The sequence below is a fragment of the Colius striatus genome, chromosome 2 (assembly GCF_028858725.1).
Source record: "Colius striatus isolate bColStr4 chromosome 2, bColStr4.1.hap1, whole genome shotgun sequence".
NCBI lineage: Eukaryota > Metazoa > Chordata > Aves > Coliiformes > Coliidae > Colius > Colius striatus.
Window position 1 is genome coordinate 16,976,147 of NC_084760.1, and position 20,195 is coordinate 16,996,341.

The 20,195-nt window shown below is 38.3% G+C and overlaps 1 protein-coding gene across 1 annotated transcript in view; it reads right to left on the bottom strand.

The window, feature by feature from the left end:
• COL19A1 (collagen type XIX alpha 1 chain) overlaps positions 1–20,195 on the bottom strand; it is a 185,335-nt gene that overhangs the window by 140,611 nt on the left and 24,529 nt on the right. The window contains exons 4-7 of the mRNA XM_061989050.1: positions 19,792–19,872; positions 17,704–17,829; positions 17,170–17,232; positions 4,149–4,202 (exon numbers count right to left, since the gene is read on the bottom strand). Of these exons, the coding sequence (XP_061845034.1) occupies positions 4,149–4,202; positions 17,170–17,232; positions 17,704–17,829; positions 19,792–19,872 (324 nt within the window). The remainder of the gene's footprint in view (positions 1–4,148; positions 4,203–17,169; positions 17,233–17,703; positions 17,830–19,791; positions 19,873–20,195) is intronic.

Here is a 20,195-nt window from a genome sequence, read left to right on the forward strand (position 1 = left end):
GAACACCAGTCACCTCCAGCCTCCAGGGACAGATTTAGTTTCTCAGATCATACAGCCAGCATTACAGATGCAATACGATTGTATTAAATGGCTTTAGAAGTGTATTCAGAGACATTTTCACTTGTTAATCACCCAAAAGTAGAGTAACATAGTGCTTCCCTTGACATGTGTTTCTTCTGTCCTCACAGACATCGTTGAACACCTCCAGGTCATATACATAGTGGTTCTGATTTACTACAACGTTCCAATTCTTCTTGTATCATGACTTGACAGAGACCTTGAAGAGTTGTTCCCAGAAGGCTGAGCTACAAATCAGTCTCAATTGGAAGAAAGACACTGCATTTGATTCTCGATTCTCTAGACTGATCATCAGCACTGTCACACTGAATGCTTTTTCTCCTGAAGACACATTGTCGTGTGTTGCCAGTCAGTGGAAACCTCATTTTTTGGTTTGGCAACTTACAAGAACTGCAGTAGAAAAATCAGCAAAACTGCAGAACTATACCCTGAACACTCACCTGTTTTCTCTTGGGTGTTAAAGCTATTCTTATATCACCCTAGAGACAGATGTAAGGCTATTCTTGTATCATCCTAGTGTCACCAAGACTTAAACTTTGTTCTCCATATTAGCTCTGAGCAGATCCAGTAACTCAAATGGCAAAAACCTCCTAGAAGTATACACCACTTAAAATTGTACCTATTAACCAGTACAACTCTTGCAAAATCACGGCATCATTTAGTGAAGGGGAAATTACAAATGACAGAAGGCCAAGTGTCACATCTGAAGACAGAAGATATATGAGCTACACAATCTATTTTCCCACTTCAGATTCCTGAAAGTCAAGACCATATATGAAGCCTTACAGAGTTCTCATCATTTACACAGATCTTGGAAATTAAGTATGCCACCATGGAATGTTTTCCTGGGAGATTCTCCTAGTAAGATTCTCTCAAGTTATAAAGTATACTGGATAGAATTATTCAGACTTCAGTTTTTCCACTGCAATGTCAACCACATTTGAGCTAATCAGTCCTACGGAAACAGGCCTTCTAATAACCCACATTTATCTCACTCTAAGATAAACTTACAAAATAGGTAAAATAAATTAATATTGTTGCTTACTCATAGCAACATGAGCAAGGTTTTCCACATAAATTCTATGAACCACTTGCCAGGGAAAGAATGGACAATGGAGTATTGCAGTGGATAGTTTTGAGGTGTATCAGAAAGATCTTCTCTGCTCTTTGAAACCTTAAACTGCATTTAAACAGAAATAATTTCATAATTTTGTTTTTCTTTTTCATATTTTGGGGCCACACATGCACAAAGCTCAAAAAAATACAGTGCAGAAAAACTTAAGAACAGTCAGACCAGTCAAATAAATATAACACTTCAAACAAAACACATATTTAAGGGTTTAAGAGGATAAATGAACAGCAGTAGCTCCTGACAATTTTCTCCTAGCATTGCAGTCTGCACCTCAACTTCCTGAAACACAGAAGACATCTTTGTATATAACGGTGCTTAGAGTATTTTTATTCCTTTACTTCAGTTGTCTTTGAATCTACATACATGTTTAGCACCCAGAAGATTCCAGAGAAAGGAGAACAAAAATATTAGTCATACACAAATTCACATAGCTCTTGATGAGCTGCTAACTGAGAGCATGTTAACATCATTCACAACACCAGGAAAATAAGGTGATTCTACCTCCAGAGAGGAGCTAATAATTTCACACATCACTGTACTGCCTGCATAGACAATGTCAACTCTGGCTACCAGAAGCCAGATCTCAGTTTCTTCATGCTGGACCTCAGTTTATTAGTCCAGCTATGCATGTACAAAATACTTCGCACACAAGCTGGAACACAGGAAGTTCCACTTGAACACGAGGAAAAACTTGTTTCCTGTGAGGGTGAGGGAGCACGGGCTGCTCAGGGAGGGTGCGGACTCTCCTTCTCTGGAGGTTTCTAAAACCTGCCTGGATGCGTTCCTGTGTGACCTGATCTAGGTGGACCCGCTTCAGCAGGCGGGTTGGACTAGATGATCATCTTCCAACCAAGGCCCTACCATTAGCCCTACCATTCTGTGATTCTGTGTTCACCCTTTTTTATTTTTTTAAACAGCGTTGAGTTTTAACAGTTTCGGATCCCATGGTAGTTCATTTTTAACTTGCAACAATGGTATGGCTTTTATGTCGTCAATATGAAAAGAGTTATAACATTCAGGAAAAGTACAGTTTCTTGATATTAAATACGATTTGACTGTTGAGTCTTATGTAAACTAACCGGATCTTTGGGATTTGTCCTGACAGTGAATCTGCAAGGCGCTAAGCAGAAAAAAACCCAAACAGTATTAACCATGGAAACTGTAATAACAACTTGTACTGGAAAAGCAATGTAGCCTGGTAATTTTAAAGACAGATAACATCAGAGAAGGAGCTACAGAAGGAGCCAAGGGAAAACACTGCTTCAGTCTAGATCAATCTCATTCAATCTACAATGTTTTACAATAACTCTTTCCATTAATTCACATTTGGGAGCACAGTAAAGTAAAAACTGTCTAGCTGGATCTAATCAAAGCTTTCTCTAGTCAAGTATACGACTACAACTGTGGCAACATCAGATGCCTACAGAAAAGTGTAAGAACAGTGCATTCTATCAACTTTCTAGCAAATTTTTAGACTGTTTAAATCCTGTGGCAGAGTGTTCAAACTGTAATCACGTAATAGAAAGAATGAGCCCTTTGTATCCTTTCTGAATGTGCTATCAGATAGGTTTGATAGTATAGTTTGCACACTGAAAAAGAGAGTAAAATATATCTCTATTAATCATTGCTGTTCCATTTATGATTGTATAAAGAACAAAATAGCATGTATTTCATCTCAGTTACGCTTTTTTCAAATTAATGTCCACCTTAATTGGAAGATGCTTAATGCTCTTGTTCATTCTTGATGCCTCCTCTGAGTCTTTTCCAGTAAGAATAAATCCACTTTGAGATATGAGAATCAGAATCATATATATCATTCAAGACACAGCACAATAAGGTTTTATTAATGATAGTGACATTAAGATGCTTTTGCTTTGTTCCCTATTCTCTTCCTAATCATTCCTAAATTCCATTTGTTTGCTTGACTAGTACTTAACCATGAGTGTATATTTTCATTGATCTGTAATTCCAAGACCACTTTCCTATAAAGTAACAGCTAATCCAATGCCTGACACGAAATACATAACATTTGCTTGGTTTTCCTCCTCACCTGCATCACTTTAGAATCATAGAATGGTAGGGATTGGAAGGGAGCTTTAGAGATCATCCAGTCCAACCCCCCTGCAGAAGCAGGGTCACCTAGATCAGGTCGCATAGGAACATGTCCAGGTGGGTCTTGAAGACCTCCAAGGAAGGAGACTCCACAACCCCTCTGGGCAGCCTGTGCCAGGGCTCCCTCATCTCAACAGTGAAATAGTTTTTTCTCATGTTTAAGTGGAACTTTTTGTGTTCCAGCTTCATCCCATTATCCCTTGTCCTGTTGCTAGCTACTATAGAAAAAAATGCTGCCCCAACCTCCTGACACTCACCCTTTAGATATTTATAAATGTTAATAAGATCTCCCCTCAGTCTCCTCTTCTCCAGACTAAACAGCCCCAGTTCCCACAGCCTTTCCTCATATGAAAGTTTTACATACCACTTTAGGATTCAGTCCCTCAACTGTCCTTGGAACAACTTTGCAGCCTGCTCTGTATTTTTCGATTACATATAACTTTGTAGCAGCAGTAAAAACTGTTATTTTAACTCATCTCTTTGTTAATACTGCCTATCTACCTCCCATTTTAATAAAACAATATTTGAGTCAAAAATAGTAAGTAAAAATAAAAGATAGTTATAATTAAAAGGACATAGAATTATGAAGATTTTAAACATGATAGTTGAAGTGAAACTCTACTTCAAGTACTTAGAAATCTGAATTATCACAAAATAAAGCAAATATTCTGCCATTACTGATGTGTTGCATACATATGAAAGCTGCATGAGAACTGAATTTTCTAATAGAAGTGTTGTATTCCTCCCATTTCTGTACATAATTGAAGGCACTGACATAATGAACGCTTTTGTGGTTAAAATTATATATCAATATAAATGAACATACCTTTTCACCAGGAAGACCAGGAACACCAATCTGTCCTTTCATGCCCATTTCACCCTACAAAACAAATTATTTGGTTAGAAATTCTAAAGACTTCTGAGGTCTTCATAAGTTTTAAAAATTATTGAAGAAAACATCAAACACAACTTCTCAAAAACACCCGATTCAACAGAGAAGCATCTTCTACCCTGCTTTTGTTATGCTTATAATGTAACTACCGTGGAGGAGGATGCCTTACATGTAATACTAAAATCAGACAAAATCATTTTGAAACACCAGTAATGTTAATTAAGATCCTTATCTGTCAAACACTTGAATGTACATACTTCCATAAAAATGCTGATTTTAAGGGAATTCAGTGTGACAGTAGATTGAAGCCAAGTGAGTCCATTTTTACTGAGTAAATTGGTTCTACACAGAGAAATCTCAACATGTGAAACAAGTTTGTTCTAAGTCATGTATCCACAGTAGTTTTAAAAGACACTATTTAAACTCAGCTCCTCTCTCCCTCTCTTCTTCTCCTCCAGCGAAACCAAACCTCAAACCGTAAGCCATCTATAAGAAAATTTTAGTATCAAGAGATAAATGACCAACTGATCAGGAGAGGTAGGAGAGGTATAGAAGATGTCAGCAGCTAGAGAAATACAATGAAAGCACTGAGACCATATTATAGTCTTCATTTAAAAACAAAACATTAAGTGTGTCTACTTGTACAAAGAAGAAAACATTCTCTAGCACACAGAAAATGTCTCAGCCTTTTTTGGACTAATCCAATATTTTATGAAGAAAATGTCACTTGTTTGAAAAGAATTAACTACCAAATTGTTCTTCTAGAGAAAGGGTTGCATGAAGAAGCAGAAGAATTTACACAAATACACATTTACACAAATAATTGGTTGCTAAAACAGGTTGTAAAACTAGGTTTGGACTCCAAATCTAAAAATGCGAACTCAAAAGCTCATGCTGAGGAATTTGTGGCCACACTGTGTGCATAACTTTTTAAACAGCAGGATCCTGGAAAGAAACTACTCAGTATTAGGCAAAGTTTAGTCAATAAACCCACTCTACAGTAACAAATATAACTTTCTCATCATCTTCCCAAATACAATACACACACAGAGCTGCAGTGAGTTCTTTTTCTTCTGTTACATATAGGACAAGAGATGCCTAACTCTACAGTGTAGCAGAAAGGCTTTGTCTAGGCCACATAACATACACACTTTGTGCCCTCTGCAGTCTCTAAGTGCTCCCAGCCTTTACCCCTGCTTGCCTGGAATGCTGATTCCTGCCAGCACACTGGTGGTGATGGGATAAAAAGCTGTTCCAAAGTTCACAAGAGGAACCACATCCCAGCAGCTGGTGTCTTTGCCAAGGCAAAATAGACCAGATTCCCACCCAACTGACTGTTCCTGCATTTTACACGAGACTATGCCTATGGAAAGTACATAACCATTTCTTAAATTAAAATCAAAGTATCTTCATCAGGTTTAAAGCATTTTTAAATAACATAGTTACAGTACAATAATACAATACAGCTAGGTATCCCAGAACTCACCATCAGAATAAAAACATTGCTGTAAAGCTTGGGGATTTTTTTTTTTTTTTAAGCAAACAAAAAATCAACAAAAAAACCACCACAAATCCCCAATAAAACAAAAAACCATAGAATCATAGAATGGTAGGACTGGAAAGGACCTTTAGAGATCATCTAGTCCAACCCCCCTGCAGAAGCAGGTCCACCTAGATCAGGTTGCATAGGAGCGTGTCCAGGTGGTTCCTGAAGACCTCCAAGGAAGGAGACTCCACACCCTCCTTGGGCAGCCTGTTCCACTGCTCTGTCACCTGAACAGTAAAATAGTTTTTTCTTATATTTACTGGAACTTTTTGTGTTCCAGCTTAATCCCATTACCCCTTGTCCTGTTGCTAGCTACTATAGAAAAAAGGGATGCCTCCAAAAATCTGAATTAGCTTCACACATAGAACACTCTAGTACCTTTTCAGTGTAAATGTATAATACCTTTGTTCTGAAAATGAGTTATTAAGCTTTCTGAACCAATCACCAACATACCTCAAAATGCTGAAGTACTACAGGTTACCTCATGGCCTTTTCCTAAAAACAGCATGATGTGTCGTAATGACCATCACCATAATTCTGAAGTAAGCTGTCACAATCTAATACTACTGTTATTGCTTCTTGCCTGCAATAAAAATTAGCTACCTTCCTTGCCCTCTATTTTTATTTCTTAACAACTATTCAGAGAAACCATCATGAAATAGCTGCATGTGCACAGCCTGGCTCAAACTTTTTTGTTTAAAATGTATGAGCTAAGCAAATCAGTCAAAATGAGCAATTTCTGAGTGCAAAGTACTATTCCTGATGTAAGTTTAAACAACTGCTCAGAAGCAACAACGTAGTGAAGGAGCATGTAAGCCATCTCCTATGTTCTTTTTCTTACAGTATTGAAATGGTTCTGCGTTAGCTCTATCACAAAAGTAGATCAAAATTTTTGTGCATGTGAATAGCATGAACCCACTAGCACTACAAGAGAGAGAGAAGCAGGACTGGCCCCTGGTTACCTTATCTAATCACCCACAGAATGACTCTCTTATCTATGCACACTCTGTTCCCTTATTCCACTTGCCAGTATTTTAATAGACCAGAACCACTTTGTTACGTTCAGCAGTGTATTTTTATATACTGCATAGTCTAAAATTACACAGCCTGCTACACGCTAGGAAGCCTTTAGCATATGTGACTTACTAGCCAATTACCCAAGGCATGTTTACACTTCTGTTCCACTAACTACAGACAGACTCCCTACCTTGAAGACAATTACTTTCCACTGCAAATTAGATCATAAAGTTATGCTTCTATCTTGTAATTGTGATTTTAATAACACAGCCTGAAAGGTTCTAGTTTTTCATGCTTTTATTCAATGAGTTTAAAGATCAGATACTAAAAATTGTACAACCTATAACAGTATTCTCACAGGCAGCATGACAGAATTTTAAGAAGTAGAATAAATGCACTTTTAAGGGTATAGATTTTCCTTTTCTTGTTGTTTAATGGCATTTTCCTTCACTTCTGCAGATCTCACAGAGTCATGGAATGGTAGTGCTTGGAAGGGACCTCTAAAGATTATCTAGTTCAACCCCCCTGCTAAAGCAAGTTCAGCTTTATCAGGTCACGCAGGAACATGTCCAGGTGCATTTGGAAAAGTCCACAACTTCACCAGGTCTCGCTCATCCTTACAGTAAAAAAATTTCTCCTAATATTCAACTTAAACTCGCTATGTTTCAGCTTGTGTCTCTTATGTCTTGTCCTGTCACTGGGCACTACAGAAAAAAGACTCACCTCAACGTCTTGACATGTGTCCTTTAGGTATTTAAAGCATTCATAAGGTCCCCTTCTCAGTTTTCTCTTCCGCAGGTTTACACAGCCCCAGGTCTCACAGCCTTTCCTCATCCTGATCCCTGGATCATCTTGGTTGCCCTGCACTGAACTCTCTCCAGTTCCCCATCTCTCTTGAACTGTAGAGTTCTTAACTGGACACAGGACTCCAGATGTGGCCTTACCACAGGAAAGAGTAGAGGGGCAAAATTACCTCCCTCAACATGCTGGTCACACTTCTTGATGCATCCTAGAATGCCATTGGGCCTTCTTGGCCACAAGGGCTCATTGCTGGCTCATGGTTAATTTGCTGTTCACCAGAACTCACAGGTCTCTCTCTGCAGAGCTCTGCCTACACTGTACTACTGTACTAGTGCATGTGGTTGCTCCTTCCCAGGTGCAGAACTCTGCACTTGTCCTTATTGAACCTCATGAGGTTCCTCTCTGCCCAGCTCTCAAGCCAGTCGAGATCCCGTTGAATGGCAACCCAGCCTCTGGAGAATCAGCCAGTCCTCCCAGTTTGGTGTCAATCAGTCAACTTTCTGAGGGTACACTCTGTCCCCTCATCTAGGTCATTGATGAAGATGTTTAACAAGACTGTTCCCAGAACCGATCCCTGTGGAACTCCACTGGCCACAGGCCTCCAACTCGATTCTGTGCCATTGATCACCACCCTCTGGGCTCTGTCATTCAGCCAGATCTCGATCCACCTCACTGTCCACTCATCCAAGCCACACTGCTTGAGCCTTCCTATGAGGATATTATGAGAAATAGTGTCAAAAGCCTTGCTGAAGTCACTGCTGTCCCATCATGTAGGCAGTCAGTCATGCCATCAAAGAAGGCTATGCCATCATTTAACTACATGTCAAGAGTATGGGGTGGCCGTTTTTTCTGTAGTGTCCAGTGATAAGACTGGGGTAATGGACAAAAGCTGGAACACAAAAAGTTCCACTTAAACATAAGAAAAAAATTCTTGACTGATCAGGTGAGGGAGCCCTGGAACAGGCTGCCCAGGAAAGGTGTGGTGTCTCCTTCTTCTCTGAAGGTTTTCCAAACCCATCTGGATGCGCTCCCGTGTGACCTGATCTGGATTGGCCCACTTTAGCAGGGAAGTTGGACTAGATGATCTTTAGAGGTTCCTTCCAACCCCTACCATTCCATGATTCTGCGATAAAAGGCTATCAGGTTGGTCAAGTGTGGTGATTAATGTTGACTACTCCTGAGAACCTTCTTTTCTCAAAGTCTTTCAGAAAACTGAAAAGCATCCCTTTCTCTACATAGTAGGTGTAGAGAATAACATACAATGTATAGAAAAAAGATTTCAGAATATCATATAGGAAAAGAGATGAAAAACAGGGTTCCTGACCATTAGGCCTACATCTACCCCTAAACAAATCTCTTTTATGCCTTAAGAAGAGTGTTTTAACTCCCAACACACACTGTGATTGAGCTTATTAAGTTCATGCAAATAGATTAGTAAGAATGGAGGTAAAGAATCGCATTTGCTAATATCTACCAAAGCCAATACATATATATGCTGCTAGAAGAACAACTTAATAAGCTGGTGAATACCAGTAGTACAATGTTGGCATTTATAGGTTACAAAGTATGCTCAGTGTAACAACACTGAAAGATAGTACCATGAGCTTTAAATCTACTGTAGAATTTTCTACTAAGGCTACCAGTGAAAATACTTCTCGAGAGATCACAAGACACATGTTAAATAAAATATTTCAGTCATAGCACGTTTCAGTAGGCGATCTCTTGCAAACAAAAGGATTGCTACTACGTTATTGACAATGTTTATTTTGCCAAACTCAGAAGCAGAGAGGGTGAAAATTCATCAGGCTGAAATGAAAAAAGAGAAAAAAGTCAAAGAAAAAGCTCAAAAAAAATCTGTCAACCTTCTGTAAAGCCAAGCCAAACTAATTTTTTTAAAAGAAATTACAAATAGCAAATATGCTTCTTTCAGTGACACCAACCAGCCTGCTATCTGAAGTGGAAACAACTTTGCACATCTGAGATTTCCTGCAGTATTACACTTGTGATCATTTTTTTTACATTACTGATTCAGAGTTTCAAAAGCACTTGACCTTTACCTCTTTGCACCATGCAGCCTTTATTCAATGCACCTGTCCTAGAATTAGAAATCATATGCTGGGAGCAGACACAAAATACACTACCTTGATTCCTATACCACACATTACTATTGAAGTGTCACGTACAGCAAAGATAGCCTAAAGCCAAACGTGGTGATAAGGAGAATGACAGTGAGGTAACTGTTTAAGTTAACAAATTACAGCCCTTTCTCATATAAACCAAACCCCTCTTCTTTCAAGAAAGCACGTTATTTAAACACATTACTTTGTCCTTTAAATTGCAAGTCTATTTAAAATATATTTACATTGTGATATGGAGTAGGATTAATTTAACACATTAATATTTAATCAAGAAAACAAAGTCTACAAAGTATTTTGAGGAGGGATATATTCTCAGCAGAGTTCTGTACTAACCAGGTACAGATGATAATTTTAATGCTATGATAAAAGCAAATGCACTTTAAACAGAACAACATTAACGTGGCCTAGAGCACACATTACTAGAATATTACATTACAATATTGCTCTCGTCTACAATGGGGACATATTAGTTCCAATAAAATGAGTTACCTACAGCTGTTGTCAAAACACTCCTTAACAAAAATCAGTTTTGCTTTTGTAAGATTTTATTAAGTCAATTAGCTTCCCTGACTTCCATCTCTGCATAATTACATGTACCAATAGCATAAAAAGTGTCCAGGTGAAAAAAACGTGGATTATTATCAAGAAATACCAGCACATTCTGAAGAGAGCTCTTCCCAGTAGACAGTGTACTGGCAGAGTTTACAAAAGTGATAAAGTGGAAGGGTGAAGCAGTAAAGAATTCATCCTTTATACTAGATCTGTCATCTGCATGATTAATTCCAGAGGCAGTCCCTGCAAGAAATTATGTAAACTAAAATGTAGAACTTCAATGTACAGGCAAGTAAACAGTTCTTACGATTATAAAAGGATGATAGAATTATTCAGACCTAATAAGTAACTCAGTCTTCATTAGAAACTTTTTGTTGATGAATATAATAAATTAAAATTCAGAGGATTTGCCAAGGGAGAGAAAGAAAACTCCTAAAGGTAGCATCACTCAAGGGTTTCCCTGGCACCAGGGAAGAAGCAGGGAGAATATGTTGCCCAGGAAGTATCAACCCTGCTACTCCCAGTAAAAGCCACCAGCTGTGTTGACTCAGTCCCTCCATGGCCTGAGCTAGGTGTTGCTGGTTTAACCCCTGTGCTGGTGCCAGTGATTGCTGCCTTCCCTGCGTCAGCTGCAGCTCTGGGAATGGCCCAGCTGGGGAAGGGTGGCACCCTCCAAAGCGTTTGAGAGTGCTGAGGTCTGATTGAGACCTTCTCAACTCCCTCTTGAGGATGACTTAAACTGCTACCCTCAGGACCAAAATGAATACTGGAACAGTGAACGTGGTAACATAGAAAAGAGATAGATTTTTTTTCTTTTTTGTAAGAAAATATTAGTAGTTATTTCTTTCCTTATTAATTTGATAACTTAGACAATTAGATGATTAAAACATTAAGTAAGATTACCAATCAATTCTTAGCTCCACAGGCATGAACCACTCCCTTCTGCCCACTGAAAGATTTTGGTGTACCAAGTATACTGGCAATTCCTGGGTTTGTCATCACTGACAGCTGTATTTTTCCCCAAAATTATTCTTTTTCATGCATTCCAGCTTTTAGGTTCCTATCAATAACCTCTGCAACAAAAATCAGATCAGAAAGGAATCATTCTCAAGGCCACATAATCAGACAGATATGCCTTAGGTGGAATCAGTGGACCTGGATTACAACAGGAATGACAGAAGAGGAAAGGAAGACTAGCAAGGAAAACAGTCAGAAAGAGCAGCCAGACACCTCATTTGTTTTCCATGAGCTCTTTCTTCTTATTGTTCTATTGCAAATATTTTCCTTGTGGAACAATATATTTCATAAACGTATCTACACCAATCCTAAAATGGCATTTTAAATGTCTTTTTCCTTAAGTAAAACTTAAAGTAATGAAGCTCACTTGAAGAGCAATAAATTTCTCCATGGTGTGCATCAATAGGCACTTGAATGTTTGAAAGCACTCTGCCTCTGGCATTTGCTCCCTGCTGTACTTACAGCATTAACCAATGACCTACTAACACAGCCTGGAATGGTTTAATATTGTATCAAAATATTTAATTTTCCTTGGATTTCAACTTAAAATCTTTTGTGGGCACTAGATTTGCATAAAAGAAAGAACAATTTTTTAAAAGATAATAGACAATTACTTTTTTTAGCCTATTTGATAGAGAAAAAAATCAGGTTTTATATTCAGTATATATTAAATCATTCCAATTGCTGTGATCCATATTGTGTCTTTCTGAAGAATTTCTACACACTTTGGACAAAACAGAACCTTCACATCATTATCAAAATACATTTGCTAACAAGGAATGTATTTGTAAAAGTCTGGGTAGCTATATACTATGCTGAAGTAGCAGAAATTATGGCCCTTGGAAACAATGAATATAGTTGTATAGCCTGGTGATGTTAGCATGTGTTCATAATAAACTATAGTGCAGCGGCTGATGAACACCTACGATCATCCTGGGTTTTCTTTGTGTGTACGTGACTAGACCAGGCAGTGTGTTATGGTTTTTGAAGTGGACAGCCTGTAGGATATTTGGGAAATTGGTTTTCCTCCTGTGGTAGGTCATTTTTAAGACCTTTTCAATGTCAGAACTTCACCTGCTGATGCTTATTTTTGGTTTTACAGAAGGTTTTACATCAGGAGCACACAACAGCATCTATTCTATTTAACTTGCTAGTCTTGAGTTAAAGACATTAAAAAAACCCAAACTCCTTTTAAACTTTCCATTTACTTTCACACATTTACACCTGTGGCCATATCATGGACAGAGCATATATAGGAATATTAAAAAACAGGTTCAGAACAAATAAAACCTTTTTACTCTTGAGTACAATGTATTTAGTAGCAGTTGTCTGTTCAGCAAGAAACCCTGTCTTATGTATACATGAGGTTCTGTCTCTGTACTGCAGATCTACAATTTCTGATTTGTCTTTTGTGCAAATAATTTTTTTGTGATCTAAAAAACCTGAACCTTATTCCCATTATTATTATTTGAGGGTTGGACTAGACTATCTGTAGAGATCCTTTCCAACACCTAACATTCTGTGAAATCTCTTCCAAAACAGGAAAACATGATACATTTCTCACTGAACTCAGCAGAAGAGAAAACCTAGCTCTACAGAATAGATATAAAAATGTGTTAAATACAGGAAACTTCCACCTGACTTGTGGCTACTTGAAACTTGTGAAATTCACTGTGCTAAGAATCAAGCTACCATCTCTCAGTTTTCATCCAACAGGAAAAAGCTATCAGGCAGTCCAAAAAGTGTGTTTCAAGGGCAGAGATCAGTAAGGAGAGAAGTAAGTTAGTCCTGGTGTCTTCTTGAGCCTTAATTATTCCAACATTAAAGAACAGGAGGTTATTCCTTGCTGCAAATAGCTGCAGAAGCTGATCTCCCAGAAAATAAAATCCTGTAGTGCAAGTATCTGGGATCTAAGCTTACACAGCAAACAAAAGGGACAGGGACTACTTCCTCTGAGGCAGTTTTTGCTGCACAGTAAGCAGTGTGTGGTACTAAACTGAACAGTCTGGTCAGAAGGAAGACAGTCTAGCAATTTGACAGCTTCTTCACCCCTGAAGGGCCAGAGATGATACTTTTATAGCTGAGTGAAGAGTTGTCCCCATGTCTTCACAAAGCCATAACAGAAGATGAGGCATACAGATAAGAGGTCATTCACAGAAATGGAATAATTTTGATCAGTGGTGCTCCTGCATATTCAGATGGACAGGTTACCAGAGATGCTGGAAATGCCAGAGATGCTGGCAATTGTGCTTTGTACTAGTTATAGCTTAGATGTTCCTGAACAGGAAAAACAAAGTCTGACCTTAGTGAAAAACTATGTTAGACTAAAGAGAAGGGAAATTTTGTTGGGCTTGAATATAGTATAATACCAATTTGTGTATGTCATGGTTTAGCAAGGAGCAGCTAAACAGGGGGAGGGGGTTGCAGTGAAGACCCAGTAAAGAGTTCTCAGACTCTCCCCTGGCTCTTGGGTTCAGACCCACCTGGCTGGGCCAATCTGGCACCTCTGCCATCACTATTTAGGGACAGAAATTTGAAGTGCTTGAGAGGAGGTGTAAGAGTGGTACAAGATGGAGGTGACCACACAGACCCCACAGTCAGAGAAAGAGGAAGGAAGGAGCAGCACCACACCAGAGACTCTTCTGCAATCCATGGTGAGAATGCAGCTGTACCCCTGCAACCCATGCAGGGCCATGGTATGACTGAGAGCCACCAGCAGCTCTGTGTGAGTGCACCCAGACGAGCAAGAGACTGTGTGAGGAGGCAGCCATGGCGCAGGCTGTGCTGGAGCCTGCGCGTCGCAGAGCAGCCCCACACGAGAGGCAGAGAGGAGCTGCAGCCTTTGGGATAAATGCGCGTCAGAGCAGCCCGTGCAGGGCTGCCGTGTGTGTGAGGTACCCCATGGACCTGCAGGGAGGACGAGCATGGTGCCCGCCTGCACTGAGGAGAAAAAAGGGCAGAAACCATCAGAAATAGACTGACTGAAACCCCCATTCCCTGCCTCCCTGAGCTGTTCAGGGGTGAGGAGATAAAGACAACCGGATCAGGGCTCTGAGTCCGGGATGAGGGGAGGGGTGGGGAGACGGCGGTCTTAAAGGGCTGGTTGTACTCTTCATCGTTGTACCACTCTGTGTTGTTTTATGTTTGTTATGTTTTGGTGGTTTATGGTTATGCTTTAGTTGGTGTTGGATTAAATTACTTTCTGTTTTCTTCCCCAAGCCAAGTAGCCTGGTTTCTTTTGTGCAGGACCATAAGCAATCTTGTTCCCTGATGGGCCTAAACCAGGACAGTATATGTAAACACTTTCATGCCAATCTCATAGCAATAAAAAGACATGTAAATTCAGTCATTACACTGGATGGGTGTGGTGGTTTAAACCTGCCAAACCCAGGACAATGGGAACCTGCAATGAGATAAGGTAAAATAAAAGGATAAGGAATGTTATGCTGAATAAGAGATCATATCAATGATATAGAAATTTCTCAGGAAAGACACTAAAAAATTAACATGTTTTCTCTTGGATGCTGCCACGACAAAAACGCTTAATTATAGTTAGTTTAATGCTAAAAATAATGTGATTTAGAAGAACACAATAAAATGAGGAGCAGAGCACAAGCAAAGAAGGAAACATCAGCTGAAGAACCATCAGACAACTTACAAAAATCTGGGTTTTTTTTTTCTGACCAGTAAAGTCATCAAGAAGCTGTCTATTTCACATGTAAGACATTACAAAATATCCAACCATGATCTTTCACTCTCCATACATAATCTGAGAATAAATTAAGTTTTATGCATGTCAAATGGTCTTGGGTCTTGCTGCTTCTCCACCTCTAATTATTGATGTAACAAAGCAATTGCTGAGAGAAAGCATTACTAAAAACTTGTATAAATGCAGAGGCAAAGAAAAAACAGTACTAAACCCTCTGATTTTTACCTGCTGATCTACTATATTTTATGAATTGACACTCATAAATGTCAATTTACTATCTAAACTGCTGGACACTCGTAATCCTGCTTAAGATTGAAATTATTCAGTGAAGTATTAGAGTGGATTGTGACAAACAGATTAAATTTGGATTTACAGGTATTAAGTCACTACAAAAAAAGAAAAAAATAGTATAAACCTTGAAAGAGCTATTTTTCATGAATCTCAAGCTTAACTATTTTCAGTTTTATATCTAAACCAAAAGCTCTGTACTTCTAACCATGACAAACACGGCCTCATTCAATTTGCTATCAGTGCTGCACAGAAGTTGAAAGGTTCATTGACTGTTGGAGGGGTTTTGAATCAATGCAATTAAGGTTTCTTTGTAAAACGAACAGGAAAACAGAACTGGAGATGATCACAGGCACTTGCATGCTTTACTTAGCAATATTTACCATGCTAAGCACAATATCTCCAATTTCTGTGAGACAGAATGGTTAAAAAAATTATGTCTTTGAAGTCTCCTCTCTCATCTTAGTAGCAGTAATAGTCTAAATCAATCATGTCAGTAGCAGAAGAGCCATTTCCCGAATAAATGGTAGGAAGCTCCCTATGTTCATAACATTGGCTAACCCTAACACTGACAACTGCTCTATATACTGAAACCTAGAATGAGTAAAAACTTGTGACTAAGTTTGGAAACTACCAGCAATCCTTCTTGGTTCAGGTGAGCTACAGACACTAACATGTTTGAACTTTTTTCTTCCATCTCAAAAAAAGAATCATAGAATCACAGAATGGTAGAGTTGGAAGGGACCTCCAGAGATCATGGAGTCCAATTCCCCTGCAGAAGCAGGTCAACTTAGACCAAGTCGCATAGGAACATGTCCAGGCAGGTCTTGAAGACGTCCAAAGAAGCAGATACAGCTAGCATCAAAAGGGATGGGTGAAACTTCTCACTGTTGAGAAGTTTACTTAACTTTAAGCAATTGTGTGGCTAAATCCTCTCAGAATTTGACCCATTTTTGTCAGGTACTGCAGTTCTAGAAGCAGTGCTGGCTGTCTATACAAACTATTTCTGATCATGCACAAAACAGTGTGCTGTGAGCGATGATGCTGGTTTAGGACACCTCCATCCTTATCTCTGGATTAGGATATTTCAGATGTTTTCCTCTCACACTGTATTCACTGAACTAAGAATTTCTATCCACTGTTTTTCTGGCTGATTTGCAATCGTTTATTCAAGTTACCCCTTCTATTAGCACAAGAAAAACACATTCCCAGACATGTCCTAACCCAATGTCCTCCAACCAAATTTAGGGAATGGAGTGTGAAGGGAGAACATCTGATATGCTGACCTTTATTATAAAGAAACCCCAAAAATAAGTAACACAAGAATGTCATGGTAATCATTATAGAACTAAAATACAGAATAGGCCCAATGAAAGGAGCACTGACTGGCCAGTGCTGGGAGCTTGTCAGTGTCAGGTCCCTCTCTCTCCTCAATTAAGAAAGTTTTGGATAAGAGTGGTAACAAAGAATATACAGTGCTGAGGTCGTATGAGTGAATTCATATGACGTCAAGGGTGAATCTATGGCACAGAATTCTCTCCATCAGCAGTGACACGTGCAATATGGGAAAATCCTTGTCACAGATGACATACACATATTTTCTTGTTTTAGATAAGGCAAACAGGCAGTAGGACACACTGACAGAGTTAGGTAGGCATGTGCTTCCCAGTAGGTAAACTGTGTTCCATGGAGCTGACGAGGAACCTCAAAATGAGACAATTGTAGACTGCCTGGCAGGAAACCCTCATACAGAACCAGATACTGATTGATAAAGAAATTAATCAGCATACAGGGATATTCCTTTAAGGAACAGCAAAATCCACAAAGTTTCTCTTTAAGAAAGATAGCCAAAGATAAAGATACGAAAGAGAGAAAATAGATTTTTACCTTTTCACCTTTATCTCCTTTCTGGCCTGGCAAACCAGCTACTCCTGGCAATCCTGCTTCTCCCTGATTTTAAAAGAAATTAAAAATCAACAAAGAAGCCAATCCAAAGTATGTATTTGGTTTGGTTTCCTTTATCACAAAAGCCTAACAAAGCAAATGACTTAGAATAAATGTCACGCAACAATCAGGAAAAGGATTTTTTAAAATGCATTCAGTAGAAAGTAACTTAGTCTCAAGTAAAAACATATACTCTAAATGTCTAAATGTAATTCTCATTTTCACTGTGGCTTTTTTTGTTTTGGTATGTATTCAAACTACTAAACCTTACAGGAGACCACTGCAACTCTAACGGCAAATTAACTAAATCTAAAAAGTACTGTTTCTTACCTGGAAATTATAATGTAAGTCAAACACTACGAGCCAGTAAGATATTTTTCATAACTACAAAAATAATTGAAAAAAAACCCTTTATTTTTAATACCTAGCAGGATTAAACAACATGATGCACTAAAAAGCAATAGGAAAATTTCATACCTTATTTGGAAAGCAGTGGCATCTCTCTCTAGATTCTTGCTGCATTCCTGGAAGTGTATATAGTTTGTTGGCATGAACAGTCACTGGTGATGAAGTCGTAGCAAGTAACCTCTCCTCACGTGGGCACTAAAATAAAAAGATTTTTCTAATTTTTGTTCCATGTGGGGTGATAAATACCATCCAAACACTATTTCTAAGTTACTTTTTGTTTTATTACTCCTGTACACACCATATTACAGAGAAGCCACAACAATTGCCCAAAGAAAAAGCTGCAGTAAAAGGAAGTCTAAACATTGTGATCCTTCTGTACTAAAAACCCATGCCAATTAAAACTGGTCTGACTGTCCTACTTCTTTGTTCCAAAAGAGCCCAGATAAAGAAACAGTCTCCTAAAATTAGTAGTGAACAGTACAGAAGCAGAAAATGGTACTTCTCAGTCTCCACCTCCTGCCCTGAAATGCAAACTGTCAGAGTATGAGGGAAAATTCTGTCCTTTTTTTGTAACGAAATAGTTTAGGCACACACAGTCTGGAAACATAAAAAAAGCTCTGGAGTCAATATTCACCTGTCTGTATCCCATAAAAGCTGAGCCAATTTGAAGATACACTGTGGGACAAGCCAATAGAACCTGATAAATTTTAGAAGCTCTCATTAAGATGTAATCAAGTCTCCTGCGAGCCTTTTGTCAAAGAAATTCTTGCAGGATTTACAGCTTAATGTGAAATTTGTACCCAAGGATAAATTCATTCCCTTATATTACTGAAAATGTAGCCTGCATAATTGGTAAGGAAGTCATGAAAAAAATAAATCACAAAATGTAATGCTGGTTTCAATATAAGAGTCATTAACAATTAGTCCACCATTTTTAACATCTTTAACTTGCTGAAACTGCTTTTAGCTAGCTTTTCATTTTCATTCGAATGAATAAAGTGCTGTTAAATAAAGCCTATTCTTGACCTTTCTGTGCTCAGCATTTGGGTTTTTTTACTTTTTTGCAACCATGTCATAACTGCTAAATAGATGGTATTTCTGTGCACAAAGTGGAACCTAAAGAAAAAAAATCCACTAATTTCAGTTATCCATGAGCTTATCCATTTCAGGGAAAGCTTGCAGTATTATCAGAAACACATTTCAAAATACATTTCAATAATAAATTATTATTTAAAATATCAATTTCCCATGATACATTAGATCCAGACTCTTCCATGCTTCTGATAACCCATCAGTTATCAGTTCCCTCAAAGTTTTCTGCTCCTTTGTTCTTGCGAAGCTTTATCCCTCCATTCCAAGAACGCTTTTCTCCCACCACTATGTAGATGGAATCAAACAGTCCTTTTGCATAGTCTGGGTTTTTTTGCAGGCTGCAACCTGAGTGGTGATAGTACTGCCTGCTATTTCAGAGGAGCCTGATCTTATTCCTACTATTATACAAATAGACTATTCATAGACAGTAAATCAATATTTCAACATATTTTCTGAGGTTTTTTTCCCCTCTGAATGGACTTAATTCAGCAGAACAATCATACCCAAGACTTTGAGCATTTCTAGAGTTCTACCATCCAGATTACACCAATTCTGACTACTAGAACAAAAGGGAGAAGTTAATCCTCCAAGCTAAATCAATATTTTCCTTTATGTCAATATATACATCTCAATAAATACATTCCTTTACATTAGTGTACTGAAATTAGGGAAACATCCACAACACTTTGCTCTTTTTCTTCCTTCTGTCATGCAGACTCTTTCACGAGCCTGTTTATCATTTGTAACGCTTCACTACATGAAATTGTTATTGAAATGACCTCTATTATATGAAGCCATCCTCGGGTCATCACAGTGAGTTGTTTCCTACTCCCGAGACTTCCTCAATTACTAATTAGATATTAATCAATGTTAAGAAATGCATTTTAACAGCACTAGCAGCACCTAGGGCCTTTTACTGAAGTTTCACTGTGTCATTTAGTTAGGACTCATGTTTAGAAGGTAATTAATCTAATACTCCTATTGAAATTTCTTTACAACTCTTCAGTAAGAAACAATGAAGCAATATTTTTTGTGTTAACTTTTGCATTGTAACAAATAGCTTACCAGGTCTGCAGATATTTCACAACACGTATCTTCCGTTGCAAGTTTTGGATTACAATAAACTATTATATGATGAAGTTCAATCTATTTAGAAATACAAAAGAGATTAAAATGAGATATATAAAAAATTGTTATGTTATGACATGCATTTTCTTATCTTCATACAATAAACATTCTCTCTGAAACACTATATCTTTCTAAAACGCTCAAAAAAGAGCCAAATCTGAAACAATGACACTGCAGCTCATTTAAGGAACAAATTATGCAGTCTATTACTTTGATGTAAATCACATTTTAGGTGTAATTTATCTTCATGTAAAGTGCATCCCTCTGTACTGCTCTTGCTATGTATGCTACATAGGCGCCCTAGCCCTCCAGTCATCTTCTGCAAACATTCTTTCCTGAAA